This window comes from Sturnus vulgaris, chromosome 2 (assembly GCF_052056855.1).
Source record: "Sturnus vulgaris isolate bStuVul1 chromosome 2, bStuVul1.hap1, whole genome shotgun sequence".
NCBI classification, from domain to species: domain Eukaryota; kingdom Metazoa; phylum Chordata; class Aves; order Passeriformes; family Sturnidae; genus Sturnus; species Sturnus vulgaris.
Window position 1 is genome coordinate 23,410,638 of NC_142244.1, and position 13,506 is coordinate 23,424,143.

Below are 13,506 nucleotides of genomic sequence, written 5' to 3' on the forward strand. Positions count from 1 at the left end.
ATTGAACTGATGCGATGTTTTCACAGAAAGGAAAAAAGAAAAAAGAGGAGGGGAGAAAGAGAGAGAGAGAGAGAGATCAATCACCTAGTAGTAGAACAGGCACAGGTGCAGCCCATGTTTTTGGGACTTAACTTCAATATTTATAAACTCTTTAAACTCAATAAACTCTTTATATGTGTTAGAAACTTAAACAGTATGGGTTTACCATTCTACTACAGAGATTAATCAACCAAGCAGAATATAGAAGCACAAATCTGTCATAAAAGCATCACCATTGCCTGCACTTTTTGCTAATCATGTCCCACTTGAAATCAAAAGCAAAGTCAGAGAGAGCACAAGTATTTTAGCTCAGTAAGATTGCCTAGCTTTAACAGCTTAAAACTGAGTTACTAAGACAAATTAAATACTTTTGTAATATGTTTAGTCCTGTGACTAAGAGATGATTGCAGATTAGGTTTATGATCTCTCATTAGAAAATGGACAGATCAGAGCATAATGTCACGAATGTGACAGACTAGTACTTATCCATAGCTCCCATTGGTACAGCATAGGAAGCACCTATTTAAAGCTGTGCCTCTTCCTCTTACCAATTATCAGTCCTCAGTATTGACTTACAGGACGTAAATTGCAGGAGCTGTTATCAGACCAACTGCAATCATGTTAGAAACTAGATTACATCATTGTTATCATTCAACATGATGGCCACAGAACACACTGTCAGTCTATTAACAAATCTGGGTAGGTCTGACCTACAGGTTTTTGAACTGACTGGAGTGTACTCCAGTCTGAGAGACATGTACTTGACCACATGGAAATATGTATAACAAATCCATAGAGCAAAAAGAACAAAATCTCTAACCTGCTTCTCTTTCCACACACTCAACTTCTGCCTTCAAAATATTGATCAGAAAATCAGCAAATTCGTTGTTTTCTCCAAGGGAAGCTTCGAAGCTGGCATAAAGAGCTTTCTCACGTTCCTGAAGCATTACAATCTCACACTTTCTATCCTCCATTTGTGCAAGGTAGCTCTTCAATTTTGACTAAACAAACAAAAACTACTTCAGCTGAAAGGTACAACACGTGTGTTGTATATAGGATACATCTGTGAAGATCTGGAAATGCTAAACTTGTCTTTTCTCTCTTGATTAAACCCACGGTCAAGTCAAGCATCACCTAGAAGCATGTCCTTAAGGCATGTGATTAGTCACTTATCTATTAAAATACAAATTTTAAGGTTATTTAAAAATCAAGTATTAGAAGCTAGAAGTGACCACCCTAGTAGGCTGATCATCAAGAGTTTCTTGTTTTTCAAAATTTAGCACTAGTCACTGGATTGCTGCAAAAACAAAGCCAAGGGATACCACCCTTTACTTTATGGTTTGCTTTTGTTTCAATCCATGCATTAATGGTACTGTTAAATTTAAACTAATGGTACACGTGGCCTATTTACTTGTATGTCCTCCTGTTCATTGATGAGGGCACAAATTCGCTCCTCAAGAAGGTCCTCATGTATCTCAAGTTTCTTCAGGATAAGCAGCTCTTCACAGCATGTGATGCAGCGCAGACTAGCACTTTTCATCTGGACATCCATCTTCAGTTTCTTGTGCCGCAAAAGGCGAAGTTCAGCATCGAAATTGATCACCAGTGCGTTGATCTGGAGCAAAGGAGCGTCAAATCAGGAACAGGAAAAGTATTACAAGTGCAGTTAAACGTGCAAAGCTAGAGAAGGGAGCAGAAGTGGAAAATTCTCTCTGCCAAATCAACAACTCAGACATGCTATCTCCTAGAGAATACTGATGCACTTAGACAAAGTAAATCCCAAATGTGTCTTTGTTCTCAGCACAATAGTAGAAGAATCACCAGGGCTTCACGGGAATCTTGAAGTATTTTACTCTTCAGAGAATGCTTTAGTCTTGTAGTTTACAGTAGTTTATGTAACAATCCCAGATGCACCAATAAATAACTCTTCTGCCTTGACAGACTTCTCTTGAAATAGCTGCTAGCTCTTCCTTAGCCATTTACAGCTAAATAAGTACTAGCAGCTGCTAACATTAACATATAGGTGTGTGATGTTCACAGCAGAATTTGGATATTCCCTCAAAACCTTCATGCACAAAAACACAAGGGTGTTTGTGTTGAGGTAGACCAAAGAATCAACGCCCAGTAGAAAAAATTAGAGGAGAGATACTAAGAAATGGAACAAACCAGTAAAGAGTGGCACAACCTCTGGTATACTGCTCTTTGTACCCTCCTAAGCTCTGACTTAGAGGCATCCTGATCTTGAAGCAGTATGCTTGTGTTCAACAGCTTTGAATGGACTTCTTTTGCATAGTATCACACTATTATAGCTTCCCCCACATCCTAGTGCTGAGTTCCAAAGCTTAGCCTATTGTTGGATAGGAAAACTATTTTCACTTGTATGCTTCAAGCTTCCTATGACCATTTCATTTGATATCTCTTCTTTTAAGAGATGATTCCCACTCTCCTTTTCTATGCTATTCATAATTTTATCACATCTCTAAAACCATTTCAGTTGCCTTTTTTGCAGGCCAAAGACACTTTATCCATTTAGATGCACTTTTAAAGAATCTTTTCCATGTCTACGCATTATGGTTACTCTCTTTTGTACCTTTTCTAATCCTACAAAGTAGTTTTTGGACCAAAAAGTTGAGACTACAGTTATTTAAGAACTGAAAACACGAATTTACAAAGTTGAAGTGGTGCTGCTTTTTTTAACTCTGTAATTTTGCAAGTTATGTCTAACATTTTATTTGTCTTTTTTTTTTTCCTTTGGCCTCTAAGATTTATGGCACAATCAATAAGAAATCTAATCTGTTTTTCACGTGATAATAGTGAGAACACAGGTTATAGTTACGAATTTATACTGATTTACACTGCAAATCTGCAACAGTTAGCATTTTCCTGGACTGCAAAAAGGCAAGACTAGCTGCAACCCTGACACAGAAGGGGTTTTGATCCAATGGGATTTTTTAATCTGACAAAAATAACTTCGAATTTCCTACCTTTTTAATCAAGGTCTCCTGCAGGTATAGATTTTTTATCTTCTCCCTCTTTAAAATTTCCAGTTCCATTTCTGTTGGCTCTGCTTTCTCCATCTCAAAAGCCTCCTCTGTGACCACAGCTGATGCATCTCCAGCCTGTGCCACGGGGTCATCCTCTTCCACTGGAGGAGTTTGAAGAAACACGTGCCTAAATGCACGAGATGAGGAACACCTTTCCAGTGGTTCCTTGAGCTTTGCCTTGGCCGCCTGCTCCTCTCTGAACTTTAGAAGGACATCACTGTTGTACTCAACTATTTTTTCAGGAACCTCATCTGGGTGTAACTGAGGGATCAGGGGAATAGGGAGATGTTCTGATACATCTAGGCTAGCCTGTATGAATTTCACTTTCTTCACTAAACTCTTGATTTCATCAATAATAGAAACCTTGAGATCCCGTAAAGACACAATCTCTTTGTTCATATTCACTTTCATGTTATGCATCTGCAAAGGAAAAGCAATTTTAGTAGGATTTTCCACCATAGGAAGTAGTTTTAGCCAACTCAAGAAGGCTAACATTAGGATTATTAATTGTTCTGTGATATGGGGACAATGTATTAGTTGACTCTTTTTACGAGAAGTAATAATTGAATGCAATCTCTCATTAATACACTTGGCAGAAATTTCTCTGATTTTTATAAAAGAAAATAACACACTACCCACCTGAAGCAACTGGAATTCCTCATCCATATAAACCCAGAATTTATGACAAGAACTATTCCCTTTGTTTGTCCTAATGAGTTAGGTTAATCACTGGATATCTGGTAGGATCAGCACTACAGTGAAGTAATGAAGCCCAAGCATGAGACTAAAATGATCCAACAAATCCCCTGAGACTCTAGCATTGGTTTTGCAATGCTTAGACCTTGCTGTCAAAGTTAGCCAGTGTCACACTTTTGCACTCCAGCCAAATACAATGAAAAACCATTCTTATAAGAAGGATGGGAGGAAAGAAGTCACAAGGAAAGCAACAAAGATACTGCACAACATTTGAACTTATTGTGTCTTCATGGTTAAAAGATGTGTAGTAACTAGGAGTCCTACTATAGCAAGGTGGCTTCAAAAGACCTGGTTTCTCAGGAAGATTCCAATTCCAGAGCAGTGATTGCCCAAGTGCAAATACAGAGAGGCTACACTAGAACACTTGTCCTTGCTCATATCCCTGTTTTTTTGTAAAGGTATTTAATGGCTCCGTGTTTTACTAGATTATAAAACTTATAATTTAAAAAGACAGGTGGTCCTGCTGAAGTAGTAGTAAAGGTAAATTCTCTTTCTCATTTATAAAGAGCCACCTTGGATTGATTCAGGTTTGGGTTTGGTGAAGCACAAGACAGTTCACAAGAGAAGGGCTGATTTGTAACTAAATCATACCCAAAACAGTGGTCTGTCCTTCAAGGCCTATTCCCACACTCACTTTGAATTCCTTTCAAAAAATTTCTTCCGTGATTAATACAATATCCTCACTTCCCCCCAAAAATGGGGCAATATACAGTTTTACAAACCAAGTCTTCCAGAGTTGCAAGTTGCATCATCTTCTTTTCAGTGCTTATACGCTCGTCTTCAGTGAGTGTGTAGTTAGTGGCAGTCTTCAACCTGTAACATCCTATATTCTCCTGTGCTTCTTTGATCTCCTCGGCATCTTTGGAATCTTCATAGATATCTCTAGGTTTGCTCTTGTATCTGGTAGGTACAAAATGAAGCCGAACTTCAAGACAGAAAGCGCACAAATGAACAAACAGTAATTTCCTACCCTCCAACTTGTCCAGCAAAGTTTGGGAGGTGAAAGAGTGATACATTGCTTTTAGAAGTGAATGGAAATAACATCCTCACGCATTTAAATGAAAACCCCAGATTTTTTTCGCCCTAAGAACTCTTAAAACATATCTTTGTCATGGGAAAGTTTAAACCTTCACATTCAGACTAATTTCTGGGTTAAGTGAGTACATGCTGCTATCAATGTCAGGGAGCCGCACATCAACAATCTACCAGCCTGTAGCACAGAATACCTAATCCTACTCTACATTGTTAAATACTCAGTAACCTTAAAAGCTTTGTACTCTGACTCTACACAGGTCCCATTCCCTGCCATTCATCTCCTGAGGAAGAACTTCTGTAGTTCCATGAGCACAGAATGGCTTGGGTTATAAGGGACCGTAAAGATCATCTCGTTCCAGTGCCCCTGCCATGGACAGGGACACCTTCCACCAGACTAGGTCGCTCAAAGCCCCATCTAACCCAGCTTTGAAAAAGAAGTCATTCAAAGATATTACTTAGGTTAGATATTTGGAAAAGGTTCTTCACCCAGAGGGTGGTTGGGCACTGGAACAGGCTCCTCAGGGAAGTGGTCACAGCATTGGTGACAGCCTGACAGACATCAAGGAGTGTTTGGACCATGCTCTCAGATACAGGGCGTGACTCAGAGATTGCCATGTGCAGGGACAGAAGTTGGACTCTGATAATCCTTTTGGGTCCCTTCCAACTCAGGATATTCTATGATTCTGTGAAAGATGTCCTGTCCCCTTTCTTGCCTCTCAAGATAAAGACCAGCATGGAGCATGAAGGCATATCACAAACACTCACATGATGGCTGAGATGCTAAGACTGCTGACCTAACCCAGCTGTTACAGTGTCTGCTCCATGTGGGGCTGGCAAGATTCACTAAGAGTTGACTGTAATGGCATAGGTGTCTTTCAGTCATGCTCAATTTAGACACATTTTACTCCCTATCTGAAAATTCAGCCACCTAGCTGAATTCAAATTTGATAATATTTTAGAGGAACCATAGAAATGAAATATATTCTAATGCTCTCTTGAGACTTAGAGATACAAGAAAATTCATCTGTTTTAATTGTAACCCTTAGGAATATAAAAACCTAGCCTGAGAGATTATACTGCCAAATGACGGCTAAATAGCATTACTTGTCCTCAGACAAGAAGCAGAACTTAAAGGGAACAGAATCCAGTTCAAGACTCACAATTCATTCCACTCTGCCCTCCTCTTCATGATCTTGGCTTTCAGTGCATCATATTTCTCAACAAGTCTTCTGATTTTCTGACGTCTGCTTTCTATGTAACGTGTAGTTAGCTTTTGGACCGCTGGTGTCTCCAGCATTTCAGCTTCATTCTCAAAAGCTACATTTTCTGAAACAAAACATAACCACGTGAAGATGTAATACCATGCAGGACAGTGCAGTCCAAGCTACTGGAAACTCCCTCAGACAACTCCTGTAGAGCTGATGTAAATCAAGATAGTTCCATTGTAGTGGATGTTTGGAAAGTATTCAGGTTCTTCGACTTGACTTTTAGTCACATTCTACCCATGGGGCTGACAGACAATTGCTGACATTGATCTAAACATGGAAAACTATGTATGAGTGTTATTTTGTATGTTGGTACTAAAAAAACCACATCACAGCTATCTTTCTTTACCTGCACTTACACATGTATTTCTTTATCTTGGACTCAGGAAAATGAACAGAGATGAAAGACAGAAACCATATTGCTGAAAGATTTAAATGGTTATCATTACCTCTATGCACAGGGCTTGTCTCACTGGGAATTTCCTCTTCTGCTTGTTCTGCCTCTTTAAGTGCTGTCCACTTCTCTTTAAGTACTGTCCACTTGCTGTTCCCATGTTTCTTACGTTGGGCATATTTCTCAGACACTGTTAGAAGGCTGTAGGTGGAAATCTGATGATTGCTTTGAATAGCATGAACAGTCAGAGTGAATTCCAGAGAGTCCCGAAACCTGGAATCCCAAATTAGAAAAAACTGTCTGATGTCAGTGGCCACAATATACCATTTTGCCTTGACCAAAAGGGCATGAATAGTGTAATTAACCTATTGCACATGCAATCATTACATGTAAATGCACAAATCAGTAAGTAATTGCATATCATGATTACATCTGACACTATCTATTGACTTTTATCCAATCCAGAAATGGAGATGCTCAAGAATAAACACATAAAGACCTTTCCCAATACTGAAATTTACACCAAGTTCTTCATGACAGTAACTGATTTAAAACATGCTCATTCTATCCTTTTTCCCAGTGACATACTCTATGTGCCTAAGGTGTTTTTTTTATTGTGTATTTTATTTTATTAATTCATCTCTTGCTCTTACCTAGATCTGTGAAAACCAACTCAAAATGCACCACATACTTAAATTTATGTTCTTGAGAAAGTTTGTTTTGTTACTTCAAATTGTATAGAGTACATTGTGTTAGCAATGACATTAAAATATCTGACAGATATGCGACATGTCTTAAAAACAGACGTTCATTTCACAGGTTGTTTTTCAACATTTCAGTAAGAGTTCTTGGTTCTTATTGAACTTACTGGCAGAACCACAGGCAAACAGTCTCAAACAGCTTTCTTCATATAGAAGTGAATCAGAACGAAGCAATTTCCTTCATTTGACTATCTGAATTTTCACCAAAGATTCAACAGAAGTAATTACACATAAATATGAACATATACTCTCGTGTATATTCCAATTAAAATACGAACAGAATCATAGCAGAACAGATGAAATACTGATTATATGAGAAAGAGAAAAAAAACCCACATTCTTTTTCCTTGTGGGAGGTACAACTTCATAGACAATAAGCCTCATAGAAGGTCAGGGAAAGAAGTAGAAGAAAAGTAGTAATTACTGTCTTTGTAGTTTCTGCAATCCAATCAATTGTTTCTCATGCTCCCAAGCCAGCTTCTCTTGCACTAACTGGATTCTCTTTAGTGTCTGCCTATCCAGCTCTTCAAAGATCCTATGGTCCATCTCAAACTCCTGCAGGAAGATGGAAAACCCAACATCACACTATTTTGGCTACTAGGTCTTGATAATAAATATTTTTACCTAGGTGCCATAGGTGTATGCACATCAACAATATCCTTTATTTCAGAGGCCATCTCCACAGAGAACACACTTTTTCCTGTGCTTCTTAATTGGCACAAATTATCAGATGTGATTCAGAAGTCCCAGCAATTTATATATTCTTAAAACTACCTTAATCCAAAGCATTGGACATCTTTGGCCCCAACATGATATAGCAACATTTTAGAAGAAGGTGCCTGTAAGGGTAAATGACCCTCATAAAAGCCAGGTGTACCTCTCTGTGCAACTGCATGTGCTTGGGCAACTCCTGATTCTTTTGAAGGAGAAAAACAAAGTCTTGTCTCAGTGCACTTAACTCCTTTCTTTTCTTATTTTTCTTTTCTTCAGCTTCCTTCATTTTCCATTCATACTCCTTTTTCTGCTTGTATTCCTCAATACTGAAAATGCATAAAAAGGAAATGGTGTTATCTCAGTGCAAGAGAGGAAATATTGCAGTTTATACAACCTTTTAGATTTCCTTGACATTCTTAAATTCCCAGTGAATAGCTCTTATGGAAACTTAGAAAGGAATCATCTTCCTGCATATTTGTACACTCCTAACATCAAGGGGCTTTGACCTTTTGTTGTCTCCGTAGTCTGAAGTTTACTGCCTCATAGTACAATATTTGAATTACTGCCAGAGAAAAATAGATTAAATGGAGAGAAAGGCTGAAAAAACTGTGTGTTTCACAAAGAAATGACCCAAAATCAGGTTATCAACTCATCCCTCCTCTTTGGAGGCAAAAAGAAATACATGGGCTGAGAAAAGAGATACCAACACTTGAAAATCTCTTTCATCATTATCTAAGCATCTCTTACGTGTAGGCATTAGGATCCTTAATGTCTTCAGCAGCCTTCTCCTTCTCCAGACCACTCTGAAATAAAAATATTGTCTTGTCTTAAAACAAGCAGTTACAGTTTCAACAGACAATAAAGCTTCTATAAATATTAAGATAGAGCTCCCACCACCTCTCACAAAACCAAAAGAAATCTTAATTTTCAATATTACTATTTGAGCCTTAACTATTACGTTGTAATGTTTCAAGCAGAAAAGCAATGAAGCTGGTTTATATGTTATTGTGTGTAAAAGAATTTATGAAACATAGTTCTTAGGGACAGAGAACACAAATCCTATAACCTCTCCATTGGCATAAATAGTTACATCACTTCTTGTCCTAACTTCACTCAGTCGCATAACATCTTTCCTTCTCTACCCCCCAGCCTAATTCTCTGTCTCCCCTCACTACCACATTGACAAGAGTCAGAGCGTCATGGACTAATTCCAAGTCACATCTGTAATTAATCTGGTTGGCTTTTGCTGACTGCATAATAGATTCACAGTTATTAGCTGTGAAGATGGATGGACATTGCAGTAGCACAAGCCTCATTTCCCTGGGCAATCATGCTCTGAAAAAACAGGGGGAACTATCACTCAACAATCTAGTTGTACTTAATTGATCTGCAATTTTACTCGATTAGTTTCAGATGATTTGTATTTGATTCTCTAAGAATCTCATTAAGTTTAATAAAGATAGATTTTTTAAATTTTCCACATGACTTAAAACTAGAATAGATACTTAACGAAGATATACTTTGAAAAGGAAAAAACTCTATTAGAATGGTCACTGAGCAATGTTGTTAGCCTGAACAATAGAACTGACCATAAAGATATTTATATAGAGCTACTTACATATTCAAAACTATAAATCTGTATATATGCTTTATAATTGTATATTCATCACTTCTTGTAATACTGGAGTTAGCAAGGCTCGGATATCAAAGGTTTTAATTATTCACTTATAGAAAATATCTCTGTCTCTATTCTCAGTGGTATATATTCTTGTCACACTGGTAAACAATTCCAACTAGTCAGGAACAATTTAGCTGAATGACCAAAATCACAATTTCCTCTGTCTCTGTTGCCAAGCATCCTTCAAAATGTAGTTACCAACCAGTATTAAAACATATTTAAAATTTTAATTTGTTTTATGATGACACTTTCAAGATTTTTTAACTGTACTGAATGTATATCTACTGTAATATTTATTATGCACAATGGAAATTGTTTACTCAACATCTCTCACTGCTTCTTTCAAGTTATATTTATTTAATTCAGACACTCTTAAGACTTTTTAAAAATTCAATAAAGTCTGAACATTTTCAGTGGAGGAGTTGACATCCCTCTTCTTGTGCATTATCACTGGAACTGCTTCTGTTTTAACATGCTAGAGATGATCAGCTCTGCAGTGAGTAAAGGACACCTGTAAATTCATAACTACTAATGCTGTCCAAGAGTGAGAGAGCAATGGGATCAGCATCGTGTTGTGCTATTTTGCAAATGTAAAAAATCCATTGTGAATTTTAGATGAATGTTACTAGATGTATGGAGAAACTACATATTGTGTATTCTCCAATAGTATTTCTAGAATCCCTGCACAGAGCAGAATCATACTTTACTGGAATTAAGCCCAAGAAAGATATGAGAAATCCTTGGAATTCTTTCATTCCAGGAAGATGCATGATTATACCTTTGAGTGGGAAAGCACTGGTAGAATATTACATATGAATAACACATACTATGTTTATTTGCAGAAAAACAAAAAACACTGAGAAGGAACAGTGCAGTCCCAGAGCCCATTTATTAAGGAACATTTTGCAAGAGCTATTCTTCTAAATAGTTTGGGAAAGTTTGGCTTTTGCTATGAAAGATCTTGAAGAAAAATTGAACCATGTTTGCCCATCTGAGCAGTTTCATACCAACCTAGGCCTAATTCAGTGAAAGCGGATACCAACTTACCCTAGGAGGGGGGATTATGACTTTTAGCTCTTTGGGAAGCTCTTCCTCTGACCAGAGGTCAAATGTAAAAATGTTTCCATCTCCACCACAGGTAATCAGACACCTCTCATCATGACTACAACAGATTCCCAGGATCTGCCCATTATCATTGTCATGTACATTCATGTACCAGTAGTCCTTCAGGACATCTGCTGAGAGGTCTTTAACACTGAGAGGATAAGCACGAAGAGAGCCATCCTGCATCCCACAGAACATCAGAGGGTTGCTGGTACTGTTAAATAAACAACAAGAAACAGTAATAGCAGCAACTTCTAACAAGCAAGATCAAAATATGAAAAGGGCTAATCTGGCTTACTAGAAATCAATTTCCCAAGTTTAGAAGCTGAAAGCAAAGTATTTGGACCATTTAAAGTATGTGTGATTCTACTACAAAATGTTTTTCAGGTAACTGGCTGCTCAGGAACATTTCAGCACTTGCTAGGTAGCTTAGAACTAGTCTCAGCCCTGAGCTGGCCAGTGTAGCAGACACCAAGTTAAAAGCTAGAAAAGCAGTTTTTTCCTCCCTGCAACTCATTTAGTACAGATGGTGGTGAATGCGGCCAGCAGTAGATTAAAGCCTGAATTAAACCTGCCCCCTTTTGATGCAGAACATGCCTACTCTCACAGGAGACCTAATACTGGGAGTCTGAAAAGAATCTAGCCTTTCCATTCATACAGTTCGCAAAATATCCTGAGAAGCCTATATTTTTAGCACTAGAGAGATGGACTGACCACTCTATGTTCTCATTCTCTTTGTTAACTATGATAAAGAACTGCTGTTCTGGTGATCACTATATGCAGAAACTTTTAAGGGTTCTCCTGGAGTTCTACAATCTAGGGCGGTTGAGTTCTAGTCAGTACTTACTTCAAAATCCAACTTCTTAATCTTTGAAGGTCTTTTTAAATTATTCTGTCAGACATGGCCCAGCTATTTCCATTAGGAATTTTAAGTAAAACTCAGTGCCAGGAAAACCAGAGAGAGTTCGTGTACACTGGAATTGAGCCATAATTAAAAAGGGACAAGGAGCATAGTCTCCTCCCTTCCAAGTTCAATTTCATCAAGGTATGATTTATCCCAGAGCTATTTGTTACATTACAGTGTTTTACCAGAAGGAGATCTGGTGAATGGGATTGTCGTTGGTGTCCTCCATAGGAATCACATCAAAGGGTTCATCTTTCCTCTTCTCAGGGTCTTCTTCATCATCATGTGAGAATTCACAATGATACAGAAACCCTGAGTCGTACCCACCCTGAAGAAGAGAAGGACCATAAAGAAATGGTGACAAAAGAAAACTGAAGCAGCTGACCAGGTAAATGCAAATTTCAGAATAATTCTTCCTTTCTTAAGGATCTATGATAGGTTAGAAAATGCTACTTCCAAACACCTAGAGATCCTATTTATCCACAGACAGAAGTCTGTCATGATCACTGGAATTACAAGCCATTCTACCACTATGTTAAAATTCTGCTTTCTGCTTGTGAGGGAACAGCTCAGTCTTTGTGCTCATTCACAGACCACCAAGAAGGGCACCTACTGGAAATCTACCAAACAATCTGCATTGGAGTGACACTACTGGTTTACTTCACAAAAACCACTGAAACTGTCAAGGATGAAAGGAATTCAATATCCTAGGGATGACAGGTTTCAAAGGGAAAGGATGTCACATCATCAACACGAAGCAAAAACTGATTTACCAAGGAAAGCCAAAATTTTCCTGGTGATGAATAAAAGCCACAGAGGATGGGACTGGGCTCCTCTGGTATGTAGATAGGTGGCAATGGCTCTTCTTCAGGTTCTTCCTCTTTAGTTTCTTCTACCTCAAGTCCCATCTCCTTTTGCTGCTTTATCCATTCAAGCCTTGCTTTCTCCTTCTCCTGCTTTTCTTTCTCTCTCCGTACAATCTCCTCTTCCAGCTATTACAACAAGCAGAAAAACACCGCAACATGAAAACAAAGCATTCCACACATCACTGACTGAAGGAGTCTCATAAATTAAATCCAAGGTGGTCCTGGCATTATACATACAGAATATCTACAGAAATCTCTTTCCTGCCAATTTAGCAGAGATCAACCACACTTCACGGGACTCTCCAGTGAAATGCCCCCATTTCCCTCCTCTGAAGTATTTATTTTGGTCCTTTGAAACAGAAATAATTCCAAATTACAATCAGATTTCCTCAGAGAGATTATTTCAAATCTTCACCACTATGCTTACTCCTGCAGAAATCCTAAGTCCTGTCCCCTGCATTCCCTGGAGAAAGAAAAGCTCTGGAAAGCTGAACTCAAACAAGTTCTCGTGCATCATTGGTATAGAGCAAAAGAGAGAAGCTGTAATGAGCTTAACTCCTTCTGAACAATGAAGAAAAGATTTATCAAACCTTTAAAACTCTCTTCCATTCAAGCCTACTGTAGCATAAACAAGTATCAAACATTCCCTAAAACAGTAGCTTCCTAAGAACATACTAGGTAGCCAAACCAGCAAATCCTTAAATATTATCAGCTGATCTTTGTCTGATTTACCTTTTAAAAAAATCTCCTATTCTAGGGACTCTACAAACTATAAAAACTACTTTAGTGCTTCACTACCCTGTGAGAAATCTTTCCTTGCATTAAAACACCCTTGTTGTAACTTATTAATTACTGCTCTATTTCCAGAGAAAAAAGAGAGCCATTAATATTCTTTCTCTCTGTAGAAACATTTTTTATTTTTAGCAATTTAGAGTGTTTCTCAACG

General features: G+C 38.0%; 1 protein-coding gene across 1 annotated transcript in view; it reads right to left on the minus strand.

Annotated features, from left to right (window-relative positions):
- CFAP44 (cilia and flagella associated protein 44) overlaps positions 1–13,506 on the minus strand; it is a 42,364-nt gene that overhangs the window by 6,499 nt on the left and 22,359 nt on the right. Inside the window, exons 16-27 of the mRNA XM_014878579.2 lie at positions 12,468–12,686; positions 11,880–12,022; positions 10,734–11,004; positions 8,756–8,811; positions 8,172–8,334; positions 7,719–7,849; positions 6,589–6,806; positions 6,035–6,200; positions 4,562–4,739; positions 3,024–3,503; positions 1,451–1,654; positions 860–1,040 (exon numbers count right to left, since the gene is read on the minus strand). Of these exons, the coding sequence (XP_014734065.2) occupies positions 860–1,040; positions 1,451–1,654; positions 3,024–3,503; positions 4,562–4,739; positions 6,035–6,200; positions 6,589–6,806; positions 7,719–7,849; positions 8,172–8,334; positions 8,756–8,811; positions 10,734–11,004; positions 11,880–12,022; positions 12,468–12,686 (2,410 nt within the window). The remainder of the gene's footprint in view (positions 1–859; positions 1,041–1,450; positions 1,655–3,023; positions 3,504–4,561; positions 4,740–6,034; positions 6,201–6,588; positions 6,807–7,718; positions 7,850–8,171; positions 8,335–8,755; positions 8,812–10,733; positions 11,005–11,879; positions 12,023–12,467; positions 12,687–13,506) is intronic.